Source organism: Schistocerca gregaria, chromosome 7 (assembly GCF_023897955.1).
Source record: "Schistocerca gregaria isolate iqSchGreg1 chromosome 7, iqSchGreg1.2, whole genome shotgun sequence".
NCBI classification, from domain to species: Eukaryota; Metazoa; Arthropoda; class Insecta; order Orthoptera; family Acrididae; genus Schistocerca; species Schistocerca gregaria.
Window position 1 is genome coordinate 343,761,852 of NC_064926.1, and position 22,998 is coordinate 343,784,849.

The 22,998-nt window shown below is 35.0% G+C and overlaps 1 protein-coding gene across 1 annotated transcript in view; it reads left to right on the top strand.

Annotated features, from left to right (window-relative positions):
• LOC126282120 (cytochrome P450 4C1-like) overlaps positions 1-22,998 on the top strand; it is an 89,404-nt gene that overhangs the window by 12,563 nt on the left and 53,843 nt on the right. The window contains exons 2-4 of the mRNA XM_049981589.1: positions 7,487-7,593; positions 13,806-13,896; positions 22,476-22,661. Of these exons, the coding sequence (XP_049837546.1) occupies positions 7,487-7,593; positions 13,806-13,896; positions 22,476-22,661 (384 nt within the window). The remainder of the gene's footprint in view (positions 1-7,486; positions 7,594-13,805; positions 13,897-22,475; positions 22,662-22,998) is intronic.

Here is a 22,998-nt window from a genome sequence, read left to right on the forward strand (position 1 = left end):
GTCATCAAATGTTTCCTGTTGCTTGGTAAATTTTTCATAGCACGTCATTGCGTATAATACAGGATTATTTCAATACATTGCCGCAAACGTCGGACAAGACAGATCGCACGTGAAAGATTGTTTTTATTAAGGAAAACATTCTTTTAACCTGTACTTTTGTGTTAGACAAATTGGCCATTGCAAGCGACATAGCGATCACGTAGTATGTTGTTGTCCTCTTCTAAGTTACCGGTGTACATTAGAAGTTACTTACACCTGACTTTAAGCATCTAGCAAGGATTAAGAGCGCTTTCATCTCCCTGATATGTATGTACGAGGGCTATCCGTAAATTAACTTCGATTAGGCTATTAAAAAATAAACAGTCGCTTGTAGCTTTCTGCCGCTTTTGTGTGGTCGGAAAAACGGAATTTTGTGCGCAAGTAATAATCAACTGAACTGCACTGTGTTATTGCGTCTCCTGGCTATTACTTAGTACGTTGAATCGCTCGCTTTTGTCAACGCATTTCATGAGAGTAACGTGAGAAGGTCACATCACAAGTTTATTGTGAGACTCCTGCGATACCACGAAGGTAAACAAAAAACAAACGTTGCATGATGATTGCTGAAGAAATTATTCTCCTTCACGAAATTGGTGACCCGGTATTGTAAATCGAATGAAAGAAAAGAGACTTTGTGCTGGGATACTTTTCATCATTCTCCCTATATCTCCGAATCTGGCTCCAACTGGCTTTCATATCTCGTTCAACATTAAGGTCTGGCTGGCTACTCAGCTTTTGACGAGCAATGATGAGCTCAAGGATCCAGTTAACAACCGCCTGAAGCACCAAGTGCCATACTCTTTGATGAAGGAATAAATAAGCTATTCTCGCGGTGTAACTGTATACGGCCTTACGTAAGTATTCAATTTCGAAATTTGCTATCGTGTAGTAATAGGCGTGGCTCACTCTGTGCCATCTACAACCGCACAACAAATCTTTCATCTAAACTGACGCATTCAAAGATACAATAATTTTAAAATCTCAATATTATTGTGCAGCTGTACGATTTTGTATTACGGCCTGATAATCGAACAACGAAGTAGAAACGAGATTCTTTCATCGTCATGCTCACGATCAGTTCTGTAATCACTAAAATAGCAAAACTGCTGTTAAAATTACAAATCATAAAATTAATTTTCTTATAAACGTTGATTTACGGGTCGACTACAAGATGGATGGCACTGACAGACTTCAATTACATGCGACTTCATTACTTGTAAAGCAACAATCATTCAGTTTCAATACTTCCTACGTCGAGTTACTGCTTCACACATTAATATTTTTATCTACTGAATTAGTAATAACCACAATAATTACACCGATCCTTACGGGGGCAACATTGTTTGCAGAAATTAGTTACAGATTTTGAACGTTTGAACAAGATAAATACACAAGCTCTTTTTGACTGAATTATAACTATCCGATAAAGACAAATAGAAATTAAGAGTGTAGTTATAGCCTTTGCTTCTAATAGGCCATCTGAAAGCAGCTACTACAACAGCAGGTATCACCTGATAACATTCCCGCCGGGCGTAATGCTGTTTTCCTGCGCCACAGATCAATCAGCAACTTTAGTCTTGTCTTCTTACTCTTTCATTGCCATCATACGTAACATCAGCCATTTTCCGATATTGACATGTTAAGGGTATGGGCTTTTTTCAAATCTATGTAATTGTGAAGACTTGCTCACTCCACATTTCTGCCAGACGACTCTTCTTTTGAACATCCAATCAACAAACATGTCAAGAGTTCCTAAATCGGTGTTTGCTTTTCTACAATAACTATAGTTACACACACATCAAAAAAAGTTTTGCATCGTCTCGGTTCCGAGAGTTCCAGAACCTGTACAGATAACTGTAATAGAGATCAACATAAACCTCACTTCCGATCTTTTTATTGCTCATGAATGTGCCCTAGACAACGCCATAAGCAGTTTCTGGCATTGTCATCTGTTTTTGTTGTTGTGGATATGACTTTGTGTTTGTGCATCGTTTGTAAACATTAATAATTTTACACATTTCAGTGCTGTATAACATATCAAAGCTGTCTGGAATATATTAGAAATTGTTCAGTTACATTTTAGCGAGTGGAGTTCTGTACATTTTTTAACCTAGTTACATAACTCGCAGACCGTTATGCTATACTTCGTCAGCCACTGTGCCTTGAAGAGAGAGCGGCCTTATGCTGTGGAACATGGGATCGTTGATAATAAACTGAGTTGCTTTAACGACTTACCAATTTTCCCTGTCTAGAAAATGTAAATATGTGTTACTTATCGATACCTTTTAAAGTGTTTGTACCTTGTAACAGAGTTCTAATAATGCCTCTTCTTCACTGAAAATTTGTTCCTTGATATGTGATCATGCTGGACTTAGGAATAATTTATACACAATTGGAAAAACGTATTATTATAGATTTGTATAATTTCAGGAAAGGTCTGCAACACACAAAGTGAGCGGTATCATTTCAAAATGGAATAACAAAATATATCAGTTTTCTGTTTGAAGATTGTTTCTAACAGTAACTACAACACTCTTATTTACCCCTGCTCACACGTTCGGTGACAAATGATGTTCATACCGTAACACGCTAACAGTAACTGAGTTTACGTATAGTCTGAATCCAATTAGATGGGGACTTAATCGGAAAGTCTGTATTTCTTGCATTTGTTCTAACTACGAGAACATTTGATATTGATGTCAGTGGAAGTCCGTAGCAACACATTCAGAATTACATCACAAACGGCTCTTTTGCGGACCCACGTTCACTACAAAGTTTGTACCCCTAGTATTGTACACTTTCACACGTGCCAGTTCTCAGCATCACACGTCATACGCAGCACTGCTTGCGTTACTGCAGTTCATCTGTCATACATAGTAGCTTCACTAACCTTTTCTTACTGTATGCTTCCGTGTCCACGATCAGGGTCCAACACTCAATATCATTTCTCATTTCCTCTGTCTCCTTTCATTGCTTCAACTAAACGATGACAGCAGTTACCTTTAATGAGAGGTAGATAATTAACTGATATTCCCAAAAATACTGAATGCAGACAATTACATAATAGATTTACTATCCTCAAACTACACCAGCATCTGCCAAATTTCCCCTTATGGCACCTAAACAGGCATCGAGTGCTTACAAATCCCATATAACCAGACAGTGTGACGCCATCCTGAATTGAAACACACCCATCTAAGGGGCTTGACGGAAATGAATCATTTTCTTCTTCACCTCATTACTAACAGTTTTATAGAGCAGTTTGCGTTTAGTATCAACGACGTATCACCTGTATGAAGTGTTAAGGACAAATCTCAACTTTTTGCTCCTTTTGATTGTTCATATTGTGTGATATACGCGCCGTTTTTGCGTTAGTATGTCAGCAGGCTTACTACAGGGACATGATGTCAATGGTTTTAGATGCGCTCAGTGGTGCTAAGCGTGTTGCTAGCTTTCCTTTCTACGGGCAAAGGAATTACTTTCGATGTCGACATTTCATTTAGGTAGTTATTATCGTGCCCATAGTTCTGCAGCCCTGCGTCACTCTAGCTGAAGAGTTAAATTTAGTGCAAATCGCGAGTGGAAACGTTGACAGAAAAACAACAACAAACTTTGAAATCAGACTCACTTATGGTGCAAATTTCAAACACGTACTGATTGATTCTACAAAGAGTATATTAATAGAGAAGTTTTCAAAACATACTGTTAAAGAAGCTATCAACATTTTTTTTTAAATCTCAGACGACGTTGAAAACTTTGGGACCAGTGATGAAATTACTGACAATTATTAAACAAATACTGGTAGAAGAGTTAACAATGATATCAGTAAAGGCCGTAATTAAATAGCTGGTACTTCTGAATAATTTGTCTATGTTACAACATTAATAACGGAATGAGTTGACAGTGGCATCTGTGACGACTTTAATTCGAAAGCTGGTACTTCTGCATAATTTGTCTACGTTACAACATAAATGATGAGATTGACAGAATCCGTATAGTGAACCGGTTCCGCGACATAAACTTTTCTCGACTGATTCTCTCCCATTCCAACTAAGGGTGCTGTTTATACTTAGTTGCGGTCAAAGGCGCTGCACTCAAGGACTGTGCGGCTGGGCCCGGCGGAGGTTCGAGTCTTCCCTCGGGCATGGGTGTGTGTTTGTCCTTAGGATACTTTAGGTTAGGTAGTGTGTAAGATTAGGGACTGATGACTTTAGCTGTTAGGTCCCATAAGATTTCACACAACAACATTTATATTCAGTTACTGCTTTTATTCGGGACATTTCGTTACCTTTTAACCACTTACTACTGTTGAACACGCGATGCAAGAATTTTGAGAAAATGATTCATTTGTTTTGTAACTACTATTTTCTGCTCTTCAATGTGCCATTTTCAGGCTGTTGAAGCTAAAGGGGCTGACATGTTCCCTATACATACCACGTCAGTGGCCAACTTAAATGGTTACTCTATGTGAAAACTTTGGTGTCAGCTACTTGGAGACCATCTGCACCCATACATGGACTTCATATGACAAAAAGAAAGATGGAATTTGTATGGATGGCAATGCGCCACGTGACTGGAATAATTTCGGCACCCGAAGAGCCCAATATGGGACATAATAGAGACGTCAGTTCTAGCAGAAAACCGTGTACTGCCAACACTTTCTCAATTATGGAAGGCTATAGAGGCAGTATGTCTCAATATTTCTGCTGGGGACTTCCAACACCTTGTTCAGTCCATTCCACGACTAGTAAAACGAGGCCCGACGCGATATTGGGAGGTGTCCCACGAGTTTAGTCACCTGAGTGCATGTTCACTGTTAACAAATTTCTGTTTTTCTGATATACTTTACCTGCTTTTGCCCGTCATCAGTTATTATTTGTCGCCCAAATTTCAAAAATCATCCATTACTTTCAGTTTCTTCATTCTTAGTCTAGTTTCCTCAGTATCCCCTGATTTAATTCGATTAAGTTCCATTACTCTTGTTTCTCTTTGTCGATGTACACACTATAACCTCCTTTCACCTCACTATTCATTCCGTTAAACTGCTCATCCAAGTCTTTCACTGTCTCTGACAGAGTTACGTTGTCATCAGCAAACTGCCAAGTTTTTCTCTCTTCTGCCTTAGCTTTAATCCGTTCCGAAATTTTCCCTTTTGTTGCTTCACAACTTATTTGATGTGCATTTCGAGTAACATCAGGGACAGTCTATAACCCTGTCTCACTCCCTTCTGAATCACTTTCTCCCTTCATGGCTTTCGACTAAAGTCTGCCTTCTGTAGAAATTGCAAACAACCATTCGTTTCCAGTATTTTACTCCTGCTACCCACAGCATTTCAAAGACTGAGTTCCAGTCGTAACTGTCAAAAATTTTCTCTTAATTTAAAAATGCCATTCTTCAAAGTATCTACTAAGATAAATCGTATGTTCTTTATTGCCTCTCGTGTTCGTACATTTCCTCAAAACCCAAACAGATCTTCACTGAGGCCGGCTTCTGTAAAAAAAAAAAAAAAAAATTCATTCTAGAATAACCTAGACAATGCCCTTTTGACAAGAACTCGACATACGTTTCTCAAAGCTATTGTAATTACTAGCAAGCTTCTAGATTTGTGTCTGCTCTTCAAGAATGCATCAGGGAGGAGAGGGTCGATTTACACTTTCGTTTATTTTGTTCTGCGCGGGAGACAATTGAAGATGACTCTGGAGGAGAGATATATTTTGCTCAAGTGAGTGCCTAATCGATTGCAAAGGGTACGAAACGAAAATAGAAGTGCATGGTGCTGCTTTAATACATCATACTAAACGCAATGACGTCTGCTCTTCTCGGCGGGTAATTTCGATTTCTTATTCAATGGCTTTAGGATTGCGGTGGTGGGACTGGTACAATCTAGACTTTGGGGCTGTAGCTAAAACTGAAATCTGCGGTAGTTCAACTGAGCTGTGTTTAAAATGTGTGATAGGCAAACCAGTATTTAGATGTGGAATCCATCATCAGTGGCATCTGGTACAGAGAAAAACATAAAAATTTATGGATATCGATATCTACAAGATAATAATTAAATACATACCATCAAAAACACAAGTTTACTTACGTATCATGTATCTCTCTATCAATGACGTGTGTGTTAATTACAAATTCTTTGTTAAGTTTAAATCTATGGTCATCAGATGACATATAAACTAAAACTAAACTCCTCCAGAACAGGCCAAGAAGGCCCAACGGTACCGACCTGCCACGGCGTCATCCTCAGCCCATAGGCGTCACTGGATGAGGATATGGAGGGGCATGTGGTCAGCACACCGTCAGATGGCATATAGGCATGCGAATATTTAAAATGTACCTATAACCATGTCTATGTCAGTATTGTGGGAGATGACATGTGCTCTACCTCACAGTTCAGAGCTTGTCACCTATGTTACTGTTGTCATGCCTTCTTAAACGTTAACATTTCTTGGTCGCATCCGACACAGCTGTCATATAACGTAAACATGGAAGACAGACAGGCCGAAGGGTCCATATTTCATGTCTCTTGCGAGTAACTTATTGCCATAATGCAAAATCTGTGTGTACCACATAAACTGGTTGTCATTTCGGTCTTTGATCCATTGGAGACCTAACGAATCAGTTCAGATTAGGTAATTTAGGAGATGGATGGGTCTCTGAACTGACCACAACGCTGTTAAAATTCCTTACAGGCATTCCCATCTTATTGCGTGACACTGTTTGTTGATTAAGGATGTTATCGATGTGTTTCTTCATATGAATGTACATATCAGTATCATCAAGTCGTTTAATAGTATACCTTTTTTTCTTGCGGAGAAAGGTGACTTTTTTTTAGTGTTGTCTCTATCAGAATACTTGTATTCTCTGAAGTGTGCACTGCGTGCTGAAAGATTGGCTTCACTTACGTTAACATGTTCTCTAAAACTCGTTTTGAAGTGTGCCCAACATAAAATGCTTCACGTACTCACAAATAACTTATAATTAACACAGATATTGATAAAGGGAAGTAAGTAAACTTATGTTTCTACTGTTATGTATATAATTACTGTGTTGCAGATATCGACATGTATGCAATCGTTTGTTGTCATCTGCCTCAAATGCCGCTAAAGGTGTGTTCTATACTCGCATACGGATTTGGCTATAAAACATTTTAAATGTAGCTCAACGTGTTCAAAAGACGTACTTTAACAATTATTTACAAGCTGCGGAACGCCAAGCATACATGATTATTTAATTTGTTGATGTTTAGGTTCTGTACAGGACATATCGAAAAACTTGGCTAAAATTGTTCTGACATTAGAGCATACTAAGTTGATGGAAATATCTTGAGATAAGGAACTAACTGTCGGCAGTGAGTGTTTCAGGATGTGAGACAAATACCTATTTTTTATAGAATTACTTGCTGTAATCTGTTGTGGAACTAACATGTAAGTTACCTCGCTTACAGACTTCCTGGCCTACCTGGATCAGATGACCAAGACGTACTGGCCACTGTATCGAGTTTGGCTTGGTTTTCAACCAGACGTACACGTAGTCAAACCAGAGCACATCGAGGTAAGTTGGAACGGAATCACATATTTCATTATGGTTATTCATTGTATCCTTGACAGTCCATGGGGTTCTATATACGTGAAATACATGCTCCAGCAGAATGCCATTAGTTTTGCAAATGAACGACACCTTCTGCATAATTCAAAATTTGTGTCCTCGTACATGGCTTTCTGATCAGTTGCAATGCAATCTGCGACAACTTCTGCTCTTGCAAAGAACACGTACTCAAGTGCGAAACCCTCAGAGGCAGTCTACAGCGAGAACTGGAGTGATTACGTTTATAGAGGACTAAAATTGGCCCATTGATTTCAGTAAACTAAATAGAGGTTTCAGAACTAAGCTTCCATAGTGCCTGAAAACGACAAGTTAATAATCAATGTTCGCTTTCAGTTCGACTTATGGCAGCGATACATGAAATTTCAGTGCGCAAAATCTGTTTAGAAATGAAGTTGCTTCAGAAAGCAACAGACAGATGCATCTTTGGGAATTACTATAACAGTCGGAGGAAAATATGGATTACTAAGCGCATTTGCTTATGACTGTGATAAGAAATAAAAGGTAGTAGACATGACACGTAGCCTGACGAACTGATAGATGCGTTTTTTGCTAGATTTTGAGACACAGGAAAAGACCGCGGCGAAGACTTAATGGAATGTTTTTGGATGGCTCTAGAGAAGATGTAAGAGCTCTATGGGCGCGAATAAATGAAGAAGTCCAGAGGAGGCTTTTGTGTCCCTCTCGTAAACACCATAGTCGATAGCCCATAAACTTGAGCTTCCCCTAGATATGTAGCTAAGATAGTGCAACGTTTTGTTCATTCACTTACCACGCACATCAGCAGAAACGATGGGAAAAATTCATGATGGCGGATATACAGGATGTATCTAAAAGAATCATATGATTTTAAAAAATCATAACTATTATGTTATTTGAGATATGTGCGTGTCGGAAATAGCAAACTCTGGAGTTTTACGCAATTAACGATAGGTAGCAGCAGTGTGCGCCCACTTCAGTTCTGCTAAAAATGATGTCCGGACCACAGAAAGCGTCTTCTGTTCTACGTTTAGCGCAATGCAGGTCAGTAAAATCTGTTCAACGTGACTTTCTTACTAGGTATGGTGCGCATCCTCGTACGGCACGGAGCGTTAGACGATGCCATGAACAATTCCAAGAAACAGGTTGTTTGTGTAAAAGCAAATCGCCAGGCCGTCCCTGAGTCTCTGACGCATGTCGCACCCGTGCGCAATAGTTTCGCGAGGGGTCCGGAGAAACTCTGTTCGCCATGCAGCTCGATAGCTCAATATGGCCCCTGATGTCCGTCTGGCGTGTGTTGAGGCAACGTTTACACATGAAACCATACAAAATTCAGGTACTGCAAGCTCTTCATGAAGGTGACAAATAACTATGCATGGAGTTCTGTAATTTCGTTCTTGGCAGGATGGAGGATAACAGTTTTCGTCCACGCTCAGTGTTTAGTGACGAGGCAAAATTCCATTTAAATGGACAGGTGAATCGTGATTATGTGAGACTATGGGGTTCGGAAAAACCAAATGAAGTTGTACAACATGAGAGAAATTCTCCAATTTGTTTCGTCAAGCTTCATGGGAAACAGTGTGTGGCCCATTTTTCTTAGCCGAGAACACTGTTACAGGAAGCACAAATCTCGATATGGTTGAGAACTATCTTCTCCAACAGTTGGAGAATGATTCGATAGATTTCACTTACCATCAGGATGGGGCACCGCCACCGTGGCCTATGAAAGTGTGGAAATTTTTAAATCAAAAAATTACTGAATGATGGATCGGTCGCACTGAACCAAATGATTGAGCCTTACGTTACTGGCCTCCAAGATCACCTTACTGTATGTGATTATTTCTTGTGGTGGCTTGTATAAGACTGTTTATGTGTCTGCGCTACCAACAACAATGAATGAACGGAGATATCGCATCATTGAAGCTGTGGAAGCTTTAACTCAGGACATGCTCTCTGCAGCGTGGGCACAGTTTTAACACTGCACTGACATTCGCCGTGCATCTCAAGGGGACATACTGAACAGTTATGAAATGGTATTAGAAGTTTTTTGAGTTCTCAGTTCATCAAAAAATAAAATTCATTGTATATGTTTTACTTTCAGAAGTACAGATGTGCCAAATCGGGTGATGCTTTTTGACACACGCTGTAGTACACTAACGCCATTCGGGCGAAAGATGGCAGTTATCCTGTCTAAAAATGAAAAGAAATAAAAAAATTAAATGCGCCAATTTACAGTAGCGGTGTGTCCTTAGTGGTGTGTCTCAGTGGGTAATGGAGCGACGTCTGGGTTCTTAAAGTGTAGAATGGCCACCAAAACCATATTTTAATTGAACACATATAATTATATACATGGAGAATGAACAAGTAATGTACGGTCTCAGTCTCTAACACTTTTCCGACCCCCCCTCATGTTCTGACATTATATCAGGTCGTCGTGTGAAGATTTCCGCTTAGTACATCAAAGGTTCGATTCCTATTCACATCGGTTCCTCGATTTGTGCTAACATCACGATTTATCTGATTTGTAAGTATTGCATGATTTGCCACGTCGAATTTGCCTATCACATTACTCATACGTCGTGGGTTCGAGCCAGAGAGATTTTTTACCTATCAGTTTTCGCAAAATTATTTCAACTATCATTAGGGAAATGCATAGCGACTAGAGGCTGTGTTATGTTTTACACTACGAAACATTTTGAAATTAAATGATTCTTGTGTTGTGTTGAGCAATAACATTGAAAATTGTGATCAACTGGCAATACGTGTGTATTAGTGCACTGATGAACATCAGTGGGCATTGATTGGTCGACGGTTATCATATACAGTATTCCAGAGTTGTAGGGGCGGGAGTGATTCACTTAAAGGATCTACCACGTTATGGTGAGTGGAATACTGCCTTGGTTTTCAAGGGTCATTCCGAAATTTAGAATATTATTAGCGATGGATAACAAGTGAATATCCTAGTTGAAATGGTTCAAATGGCTCTGAGCACTATGGGACTTAACATCTATGGTCATCAGTCTCCTAGAACTGAGAACTACTTAAACCTAACTAACCTAAGGACAGGACACAACACCCAGCCATCACGAGGCAGAGAAAATCCCTGACCCCGCCGGGAATCGAACCCGGGAACCCGGGCGTGGGAAGCGAGAACGCTACTGCACGACCTATGCTAGTTGACGTCGAACTAATAATGTGTTATGTTTGGTAGATGGTTAGAATGTGCTGGTCAGATATAAAGATCCGTCATTAGGATCGGAAGACCATCACTTACGTGGCCAAGGGGATTAGATGACACAGTAAATCGGGAATTAGGGAAATGTTTTATTTTGGGGACGAGTGAGCTGCGAAATGTGTGTTGGAATCCTTGCTGTTCATGTTGTACTACAATGCCCTTGCAGACACTATTAACAGTAACCTCAATTACCTCAAATGAAGTCTGAGAGAAACTGCATAAATATTCTTCCAGATGTTGATTAGACTTCAAAGTGGTGTCATGATTGGCAACTTGCTTTAAATGTTCAGAAAAGTAAAATTATGCGTTTAACAAAATGGAAAAACGTAGTACCCTATGACTATAATATTAAGCAGCTACAGTTGGAATCTGCAACTCATACAAATACCTAGACGTACTGCTTTGTAGGGATATGAAGTGGAACGATCACAAGCCTCAGTCGTGACTAAAGCAGGCGCCAGACCTCCGTTTATTGGTAGAATACTGGGGAAAGCAAGTAGTCTACAAAGGAGACTGCTTACATATCTTACGACCCATTTCAGAATATTGCTCAGATGTATGGAACCTGTGTTATATCTCGGGTAGTCACAACAATAATCGTAGACTAGGAAGCAAAAGACAGCTCTGGGTACCTGGGCCCACTACAGGATATCAATAGACAGTGATTTAATTGAATAATCAAACACATGTACGTATTGATTGAGAAGTAGTCATGTAGAACATAGCAAGGAGTTTTGTCAACTAAACATTACTCTACCTTTTTAGCTGCCCTGGTTCTCATAGATGTAACTAACTATGACGTCGGCAGTCGCTGTCCCCTGGAAGAGGCCACTGGTGTTGTGTTCTCTTCTTGAAGAGAGGAGGTGTGGCACCTGATTTGTGTTTACTGCCACACTGGCGCCACCCGTGGCGGCCACAGATATTGACTATCGTGCAAGCGTTGTTTGGACAGCAAGCACATGAGTGATGTCGTACGATGACACCACAACCTCTACCAGATATGGTTAACAGGAGATACAGATATCACGAATGGTCACAGGTTTATTCGAGGTACAGGAGAGTGTCACTGAGATACTGAAGAAACTGAACTGGCAGATTCTTGAAGATAGATGTAAACTATCATGAGAAAGCCTAATTTAAAAATTTCAAAAACTGGCTTTAAATGGCACTAGGAACATACTTCAGCGCTTTACTTATTGCTCCCACAGGGATCCCGCGGAGAAGATTACACTGATTACAACACGCACAGAGGCATTTAAACCAACATTCTTCTTGCATACGTGAATGGACCGAGAAGAAACTCTAATAACTGGTACAATGCGACATACACTCCACTCTTCCGCTGATGGCCCAGCACAGAGCCCTCCATTCCCAATTAGCAATCATCGAGTAACATGATAACGTCGTCTTCTAGCGCTCCAGCTATGTGATCAATCAATTGTGCTTAACTCAAAGAGGAAGTTACTGTTAAATATACTCTGATAGAAATACTTCAGTATTTTCTATGTCAAGCTATACATTAATGCTCAGAGACAATAGAATATACTCACAACATTCCTGCACTGTACAAAAAAGAAGTCTTCTTATTTATGTTTTAATACAGTTAACTAATATTTTATATGTTGTAATTTTCACTTGGTCTCTTGCTGGAGCAAGCCAAAGAACCCACAGTTGCACTGGTGAGTGTATTTTAGTCTGGCACAAAAATATATCTTTAGGCTTATGGCAAGATAGTGAATAGTTCCTGCAGTCCAGTGGCGACTGAAACTGACCACTCTTATTGGCCCAGATATAGGCTATACTTACAGCAGGAACACATGAAGGCTTTTTTCTGCCAGTCAAAAAATTTAAGCTCTCTATTCACTCTGGTTGTTATTTAAAGCGTCGGATCCGTAATTAAACAGTCGACAGACCAATATGCCTTTATTTTTTATGAGCATTGTTTTGACTGTCCTTGCATAAAATGTCATTTACTTGCAAATTGGCGCACTAATTACTTATTAAGATTCCCAGTTTAGTTTTTAGACTGGAAGGCTTCACATTGCTTAGTCTGTGCAACGTGAAAAGTTTTTTGCCATACTTTGAGAGTGCGCTATCACAAATATAAAGCAACCTGTATAAATTCAGACTCATGTCAACAGGAACCAAGCAGAGTACACAGATTACATGGGTACACAGAGGATATGGTAGGTTATAGCATAGTTTACACACGAATTCCAGAAATTAACATACTGCTAGGTTTTAGCAGAGAGCTAATTTTAAGAAAAAAAGTATTATTGCTATCATACTGTCTCTCACATTTAGATAACAGGAGGGCTTGTGTATAAGAATGAACTAAGGTGTCTAGTCAGCTGAGATAATGCTATACTATTTATTTACATCTAGCTGAAGAGCAGAGCAGAGAATAGTGATAATGCTTAATGACTTGAGGCACATAAATATTCTTAAAGAAGCCTTTGGTACCTCGGACTATGTATTTAGTGATAGTTGGAGGACAGAGGAAATTGTCTGCATGTCCTTTCTACCTCTGGTTTCAATAGCTTTAGTAGGAAGCTGTGTAACGCTTTTGTATTCCAACGACATTTGGACCAAAATGGCTGTGTGTCCTTTGCTTCTTTAAATTAAAAAAAAAGCTAGACTGAGACTGCAGCTTTACTATTTCCTGGTAACTATAAAATTTAAATCTTCACCCATAGCATTTGCTGCTACCTATCATTAAAGGAACCTATCCTCCAAAGCAGCCCCAACTCAACGCACATGGTCTGTTTAAAGTAAACAGTGTTACCACCAACATCTTTAACTTCCCAAGATAAATTCCTTCTAATTGTGCCCATCTGGATGCAATGCATTCAAAGATTATGTTTAATAGGGTTATTGTCTATTTCGCACGGAGTGGTGTCCTTTTTGAACTAAAGAACTCATGTGTGCACTACTCTCCATTTTTCAGAAAATAATGACGAGCACCGAACTGATAACAAAGTCACATGTCTATCATTTCCTCCAACCGTGGCTGGGGCAAGGACTTCTCACTAGCACAGGTGAGTGCAGGAAGCTTCAGCATACGTTAAGCAGAGGGTGGTCTGTTGAATAGTCCCCAGAACTTAGCTGAAGTTAATGCTGGAATGTCTCTTTTCAATAGACAGCAGAAGTAGTATGTCTAAGAGAGTTCTGATGCAAAGAGCATTTCTGTGTCTAATTTTCAAAATACCGACCAATAATCTAATTTCACAGTTCCCCCAACCAAAAAAGTCTCATTTGCCCATACTGAAATAAATAAAATTCTCATTTTCTTACAAAAAGTATTCAAATGTAACAAATTTTATTCATTATAGATCAGAACCAAACGAAAGAAACTCTCATTTTCAGCTTTACAAATTTTCAAAACTAATTAATTGAAGAACCAAAAAATCAAATTTGCTTACACCAGAAAAATCAGAATCTCATTTTTGCATTTAAAAATTTTCATGCTTAATATATTTCTTTTTTACACATAAGAACAATCAAACCTAAAACCTCTAAAGGGGCACCAAACTGAAAACGTTTAAATAAGAGAAACCATATTTCCTTCTCCATTAATACAATGGAAAAAGATGGTGAAGTAAAGCTGAGCTATATAAGAGCTTATAAAGTTATTAAAAAGGGAAGTATGGATTGAGTTATAATGATTTAAAAAATTACTGTAACGACTTAGGTAACTGAGGAAGATTATTTCAGATTTGATGAATATTTTAACAGGAAGAAAATGAATAAAGACTAACCTTAAAACTTTGAAAGAACTTCAATTACTAATTCAAAAAATTGAAGATTTATTCTAAACTGAGAAAAAGTCAGTTAATTCGTCTTATTGCTGTGCCTGTTGACTATGCTAATAATAATGATAACCGCAATGAATTTAATAAGAGACCAGGAAAGGAACATAATGAAATCTGTAAAACAAAACTATATCAAGAATTCTTCTAAATTAAGAAAGTATCAATTAATCAATTCTATTAAAAAATTTGAAGGTAAAATTAATATTGATAACGGTTTAAAAAAAGTCTGTAAAACAATATCATTAAATCTCTAAAACAAAACAAAAAACAAAGAATTATTCTAATCTTAAGAAGCAAATATTAATCGATGTTATCGATAATTCTAGGAAGAAAACAAAGAATCACAATGCTAGTGACAGTTACATTCAAAAATCTGTAGTAAATTAATACCAGTAAATTAAACATTAAATAATCAGATAAATTTACCAGGTTTCAATTTCCTAGGTGATGAAGATTTCTTAAAATCAGCTACACGAATTTATAGAAAATCTTCTTCTCTTTTCAAGTCTAATAATTTAAGTAATTAATCATATTCATACTATTGTTGAACTATAAGAATTTTTAATCAATTATCACCAAACTAAATAATTATTAATTCAAAGAAGAGCAATTGAAGTTGATATGTAATTTTAACAGGAAGGATGAAATCCAAGAATTTAATTTCAAAAAATCTGCTCTAGTTTTATTAAGAACAACTGATTTACAAGATTATGATCAAAAATAAATGAATAATATATTCAGGAAAGTGTAAGAATGATAAGGAAATAATGTGGTTAGATCTTTATTGTATTAAGGTAGTTTGGACATTAATGTCGATAGACACAAACTACTTTTTCATTCTTCTTATGTCAATTTACCAACAGTAATTAAAGACAAAAATCTGTAGGTACTGTACAATATGTAGATAAAAACGTTTCCTTTATTCAATAAAATCTGCATTATATCTTGTAGAATGTGATGCCAAAAGAGTTGGTAAATATAAAAATTTGGATTAGAATTAGAGGATATTTTTGAAAGAGAAAAAACCACATGAGTTATTTAATTTTTCTGCATATGAAAACAATGAAGATGAAGAAAAAATTAAAGTATATATCTTTAACATACATATAATAAACAGAAAAATAGGTCAATCTTCGTTAAATTGAAAGTGAAATTGATTCACTTGTAAAATAACATTAAACTTGTAATTTATATTTTTAAAAACATACTAATATCCGGGAAATACTTTATCAAAATTTTGTTTTCTTTCCATATTGAAGTAAAAAATATTTTTCCAAATAAGTTACCTAGTTATTTTGGAATAATTTCACCATATAAATCAAAAAATTAGTTTATATATTTATTTTTATAATAACTACTGATTGAGTTTCGTATTGATAAGGAGTCTATAAAGTTAATCTTCCACATGCTAAATTTGTTCCTGCATTAGGTAACTCAACAATAATAAAAATGGCACAAAATTATTAATCTTTAAGCGATTAACAAGTTCTTCTATGTCAGAATTAGATAAACGAATATTTAATTTTCAATTATTTCTTTGAATTTGTTTTCTCTGTTTCCTCTCTTTCCCATTACCAAAATAAGTTTTGTTTGTTCTTCTAATTCTTTATTAAGTTTTTTCTTATTGATAATTGCATTTCCAATTGCTGAAATTACACTGGCAGGTGAAGCAGTGTACAGTAAATAAGGTAATGCAGCTAACAGTAATGGAAGAAATTCATCTTGATGTTTCATTTCCGTTTTGTTTGTTAGATATTTAACAGTCCTTTTCATAACAGGAATAGTTACTGAAGCAAGGAAATTCTGGACAGTTCTTTTCTCTCTGTCACCTTTGACTGTAAAAACGGTTCAATAATGTTCATTTATTCATTATTAAGTGTTAGTTCAATTAATTAGTATTGTCATGTGGTAGCATAGTATAATCAATTGGAAAGTTAGTCATTTACATAGATTAAAAAAGAGAAAAAGAATTTTGTAAACCCCATCCATTTTTATCAACTTCTGAACCTGTTTCTAATTTTCATTTTCTAAAAAATATTCCTCTAATGATAGCTGTAGTTATTCTTTTCTCCTAATGAAGCAACACTTGAATGCATTCTTTCCTTTGCAATTAACTGAAATTTTCTGTCTGTTTCTTGTCTTTTTTGTACTCCTTTTTTATCTTTGTAAGAATTAGAATGTTCCTTACATGCATCATCTAATGGATTAATTCCTTGATCTCTTATAATTAATTTCCCTTCTCATTTGGTTCCCAGACCACAAAATCTATAGTGTTGAAGATGCATTTAAAATGGTAATTTGTTAATTGAAGTATTAACTAAACTCTTTCCCTATTTGCTCTTTTGCTATTATTAACATTAAAATGACTAAATTTGCTTCTTAACATTTCCATTATTCCAACTTCTTCATTATGATAATTTTTATTTCCAAGCTATTTCTTCTCAAAAAATAACTGTTAATCTGTCAATTAAAACTCTATCAGCATTCATCCAAATTCCTTCAATGAGTTTTTCTGAATATTTTTATACTGCAACTTCACCACTTTCTCTGCATCACTAATAATGAGCAATCAAATCTTTGTCTTAATGATGCAAAATCGTTATAAAATTTTGAAAATCCTTACTCATATTTGTTTCGCCTACTGGTTTCTTTTCGTTTAGATTATTATCAGAATATAATGCTCAAATTAGAACAATATAGTTGCATAATGTGTGTAAATGAGAATCTGTAAATAGTGTATTCATGTGTTCCATTGTTATTAGTTTTTTACTGAAGCGATTCATTAATACATCTGTACCTTCATATGTCCTATCGCCAATAGTTAATTTAACTTCATTAAATTTTACTGGTAATTTCCTAACATATTTAAATACACCCACCGGCCTTAATCTAAACACTTTATCTTCACTGCATTACTATATTTGAAAATTCTTTCAATTACTTTTTTAACTTGTTTTTGTACTTTTGGAGTAACTAGTTTTGTATCTTCATATTTCGTTAATGAATCACGTATTTCTGATTCACTTGGTGTATAATCTCTTTTAACATTGTAGTATTGTTTAATCATTATAATATCATTAAAAGTATTCTCAATAATTTCGAGAATAACTTCTCAGTGTATTTCGACTGATTTTAACAGTTTTTCTCCTAATCCTTCAGTTCCATGTTAACTTTTTCAATTATATTGATAACTGGTTGAGTTTGTTTTTTAAATTTTTAAAGTCTTTCATATTTTGTCCTTCATCATTTTTTCCATTCCTGAAATTATTCCTTTAACTCTTATTTGCTTTTTGATTTCATTTGGCTTTTTTTAACATTTTGTCAATCATATTTTGCAACCATTAATTAAGAATAAAAACACGATAATTATTTTTTAAATTTACACTTAACATTAATGTTTAACACTTGAGTTAAATATTTTATGTATCATGTATATCTTGAGCGTTTGTTTTTAACGTTTATGTTCAATATTTCTGTTAATGTTTGTCTTTAGTAATTAAATTATTGTTAATAGTTTCTCTAAATTTTGTTTCAGTAACTTTTTTATTATAACAATTGTTGTAAAACCATGTTTACCTTTAATACAACTTTTACTATATAATTTTTAAAATTTGACAGTGTATTTCTTTATGTTTTTCCATCATAAAGTATCTCTAACTACATCTTGATTTTCAAGAAACAAGTCATCAAAACCTACAACGGTAAGTTTCTCACATTCATCTAATATAATAATTTCATCATTATTTGCAATAAGGCCAGCCAGAGTGGACGCGCAGTTCGAGGCTCTACAGTCTTCAACTGAGTGAATGCTACAGTTGGAGGTTCGAATCCTGCCTCAGGCATGGATGTGTGTGATGTCCTTAGGTTAGTTAGGATTAATTGGTTCTAAGTTCTAGGCGATTGATGACCTCAGAAGTTAAGATGCATACTGCTCAAAGCCATTTTTTCAATAAAACTAACCATATAACAGTAATATTATCTTTTATTTTTTTCACATCTTTTTCTTAATTCTTGATATGTGAACTGATTTAACATTTTCAGTAAATATGCATCTGATTAATTTCTTCCAGTTTAACCACTCTTTTGCTAAAATATAATTATGAATCACTAATGTAGTTTTTCCACTTCAACTTGATCCTACAATTGCACAATGAACTGAGTTTGGTAAAAGCTTACCATGTTAGTTTTTTCATTTCATTTCTGGAATTCTTATTGTTGCTTCCCAGTCTGTCATTTATTTACATAATGTTTACTGATATTAATATGTAAATTATTTCTATTCCATGATACGTCTTCTGCTCTGAAAACAAAGATTAAGTGTCCAAAAAGAGAAACTTATAAATGAGGTTCACCGGTTGGTTTTCATTCAACTTTTTTAACTCCAGGTAATACAGCAAAGAATATTAACCTTTCCTGAAATGGAGATATAATAGAAGTTCCTGTTGGTCACTATAGTTTGAGAAACTTAGAAAAATTTATTCAGTCAAAAAATTCAAATATTCAGTTAAAGCAGATAAAATTATAAATATAATAGTTATTGAAAGTGTATAAAGTTACACATGCGTAGAGAACAAGATAATAGTGCACGTTTTTTAGGATTTAATAATCAAAAAAGTGAACCTAATAAAAATCCTTTCTGAAGATGTTCAATAATTATTCCATTTCAATTAATTAATGTAAATTTTAATTTGGATGAAGGATTGTTACTTAAACATAATGATCATTTGCATCAAGAAACTAATATTATTGCTTTATTTATTCCTAATTCTGAAATATGACACTATAATTTATGAACCAAAGTATCCAGGGACAATTTCAATCTTCAATAATATTCAAAATTTAGAAATACCTTTAACTAATGAAAATAAAATTTAATTGAGCTCAATGGTGCTTGTGGAACACTTATTTTATAAATGAATAAATAAGTATTTCCCTATCAAATCATGATCCAAAATGGACGGTATAAATTTTACTCATTTCCTGCAACTGAGAAATCAAAAATAGTAATCTTCCTATCAAGGGAACAGAAATTAGTAATAATACTGGTGATGTGTGGATTAATCCTGATTTTGCACAACTTTCTATGACTTTTAACATGATTAACCAGATGGAACTGGTGTTGCTACATATGGAGATAATGGAAATATTAAACTAAATAATAATTATGTTTGGAAATTTTATGATCATGTCACAGTTACAAAAGGAAACATTATTTTAATAGTATTCTTTTACAACTCTTATTTGTTTAACTTTTTTCCTGTCAATTGAATGAAATATGGAAGGACAAATTTTGTAACAATGGAAAAATTATACCTAACAAAATGAACTCCTTTATCCATTAGAATTACTTGGTCGATTTCTTGAAGATTGTGAAGTAATTATGTTAAAAGGTCATTTAACTGTCATTTTTACCTGGAGTTTGAGGAAAATCACAACGATTCTCTTCTTTGTTGGACTACTGAAAATGATAATTATACAGTTTCAAAAGGAGGTAATCTGGTTTTTAAATGTGTGGAAATTCGTGCTCCTTTTGTTAAATGTGAACCAGAATTTTGACTTTAACTAGAACACAAAAGGCTTAAAAATCCCAAAACTCGAATTTCTTTCTTCATATGCCTAACAGTTGAGTTTACTTGTTTACAGGTATAAAGAAATTTTGAACTCATATTCCAAACTGGTAGAATAAATAATCGTAATTATTGATTCTTCTTAATTCGATCATGTTAAATTACAAAATATTTATGTTAAAAGTCGAAGAAATTTAGTTTCTTTCATCAATTATGGAATCTTAACCACCAAATAACTTCCCAAAGATTATTATTCCTATTGGGATTTTTAAAGAATAATCCAATTAAATAATGACGTAAATGTAAGTCTGTTAAATTTTATTTAAAATTTTCAAATTTATGTAATTTAAATGACTCAATGAATGAATATTTTTATCACACAAAAAGCAACAATAAGATTTTGTGCATCCTTTAATGAGAATATTCCAAATGTTATAATTGGATATGTTCTTATGTATGGTAAAACGAATTTAACTTATCATTCTCAACACAGAATGCATATTGTAACTTTTTAGTTAAGTAGATGACAGAAGAATTAGAAATAATTAAAGATCTTTAAAAAGTTTCTTTACATTTCTTTTTGAAATAATTTCAGAAAACTAGAGATGATAAACAGTGAAAACCTAACTCGTCCACAAATTCAAATGTTTAAAGGCAGTAACTATTCATTCCCCCAAGTGTTTGAAATTTTATTCTTTAATTTTTTTCTATGTGAATAAAAATGTCCATGAATGGTAGCACTGAAAAACTATTAACAGAACTTCACAATTATTGTAATGGTTCATCAGAATTGTGCACCAAATTATCAGAACTTAAGAAACTGAAATCTTTTGTAATTTCTAATGCTGCACTTATACCTACTAAGTTTGGAGATAAAATATTATTGGATTTAGATGAGACATATAAAATTACTCTTGTCGATGATTATTCTAAAATCTTTAAAAATGATGGAGAGAGTTTAGATAAAATGTTAATTTAAATTTTTTTGTTGTAAGAAAATGAATAAAGTTTTGACTATTCATGTTAATAAACTTGAATAAATTTTACAAATTTTGTGTTCTTTATTTAATTAAATCAAGATTTCCTTTAGTATAGTTTTGTAAATTTCTTAATTAGCTCAACTTTGCTTGACATTTTTGTTTCTATTCTATTTATGTAGAATTAGTTTTTGGATTTAGGGAAATAAGATATTTTGGTTGGGGCTAACTGGGAAATTGGTTTCTTGGTCGGCATCATGCAAATTTGGCTCATAAATTCTCTTTGCATAAGAACACTCTTAGATGAACAACTCGCAGGTAACCTCTTCTTCCACTGGTGTTAGTGTTTATGGATTTAAGCTTAAAGGCTTCCTACAAGACATCATTCTATTGTCAAATACATTAAGGCGTCTATGGAATGATTTTCTTAAACTCCTGGATATTCAGATTTATCTGCATTGAAATTCTCACTTGCTGCATATAGACTTAAGCATAATAATCTGTTCATACTGAAAGAAGAAAGAAATTCACATGAATTCAGAATATTTTAAAGTTTAGTTAATAACAGATAAGCATGCATATCTGCTCAAGAATATCTACTCTCTCGACATTAATAAGAAATTTCAAAACACATAGAAGGGTAGTGCTATGTGCACTCTTTGATCTTACAGTCGTATGAAATTCACTTTTAAAAATCCATTGTAGTAAACGAAACGAAATAGCCTCCTTTTGTTTTCATACAGAACTGTATGGACTTATTTCTCACATCCCAACAAAAGAGCAGAAAATGGATACCAAATTTTAGAAATGAGGTGTATTACCACCTAGAAAGGGATATAATACATTGTTTATACACATGGTATGTTTGAAAATTTTGTTAACAGAGAAATGTATGCACATTTGTTAAATTTATGTAGACCAAACACACTGCCTAAGACGAATCCAATGTCCATATTGTAAACAAAAGTTTTTTCTTTCCCTACAGCATAGTCAAATTCTCGGTATCACAACCGGTTTTGCTTATCTGCATAAGTTATAATGTGTTGTACTCAAGTATCAAGAACTTCAATCTGATTATGATACTAAATGTGTAATCTGAGGCCAAAAATTAAAAAAAAGAGAAATATAGTATAGTAAATTTTTGAATGTAGCTTTCACCAGAGAATGAAATAAAAAAGCCTTAAAGGAATTTTGTCATGCTGAAATTATAAAGTTCTTCTGGTCAGATTGTCTGGGTCTGTGCATGTATTTTTTTTTTCAGGAGCAAAGTGGCACTCACGACGCAAGATGATAACACCTGCTTTCCACTTCAGCATCCTCGACAATTTCACTGAAGTGTTTGCTGAGAAGTCAGAAGTATTAGTAGACATTCTGAAGACGAAGGCTGATGGTGAAATATTCGACATTTATCCTTATATTACGCGCTGTGCTCTGGACATCATATGTGGTAAGAGATATTTTGCCTGTAAACCACTAGATAATAGCTTGCAGAACAGACAATAGGTTGTAATATGGAGTATCTGTATTGATGCAGTAAGAAGGACAACAGAATTATTAAATCTTACATTTATTTGCAGTGAAAGAAATTCTTGTTTTATTTGAGTAAAGCTCATATTAAATATGGGCAGTGCTCACACATATTACTTGCACATGCATTGTGAACAATGTGCTGACAATTACCTGGGAGTCTACTTTCCACCAAGAACTCATAATAAAACGAATTTTAATATCTGGTGTAAATGAAAATGTTTCATTAAGCAGAATGATAAGGAAGTGTGGCGCAA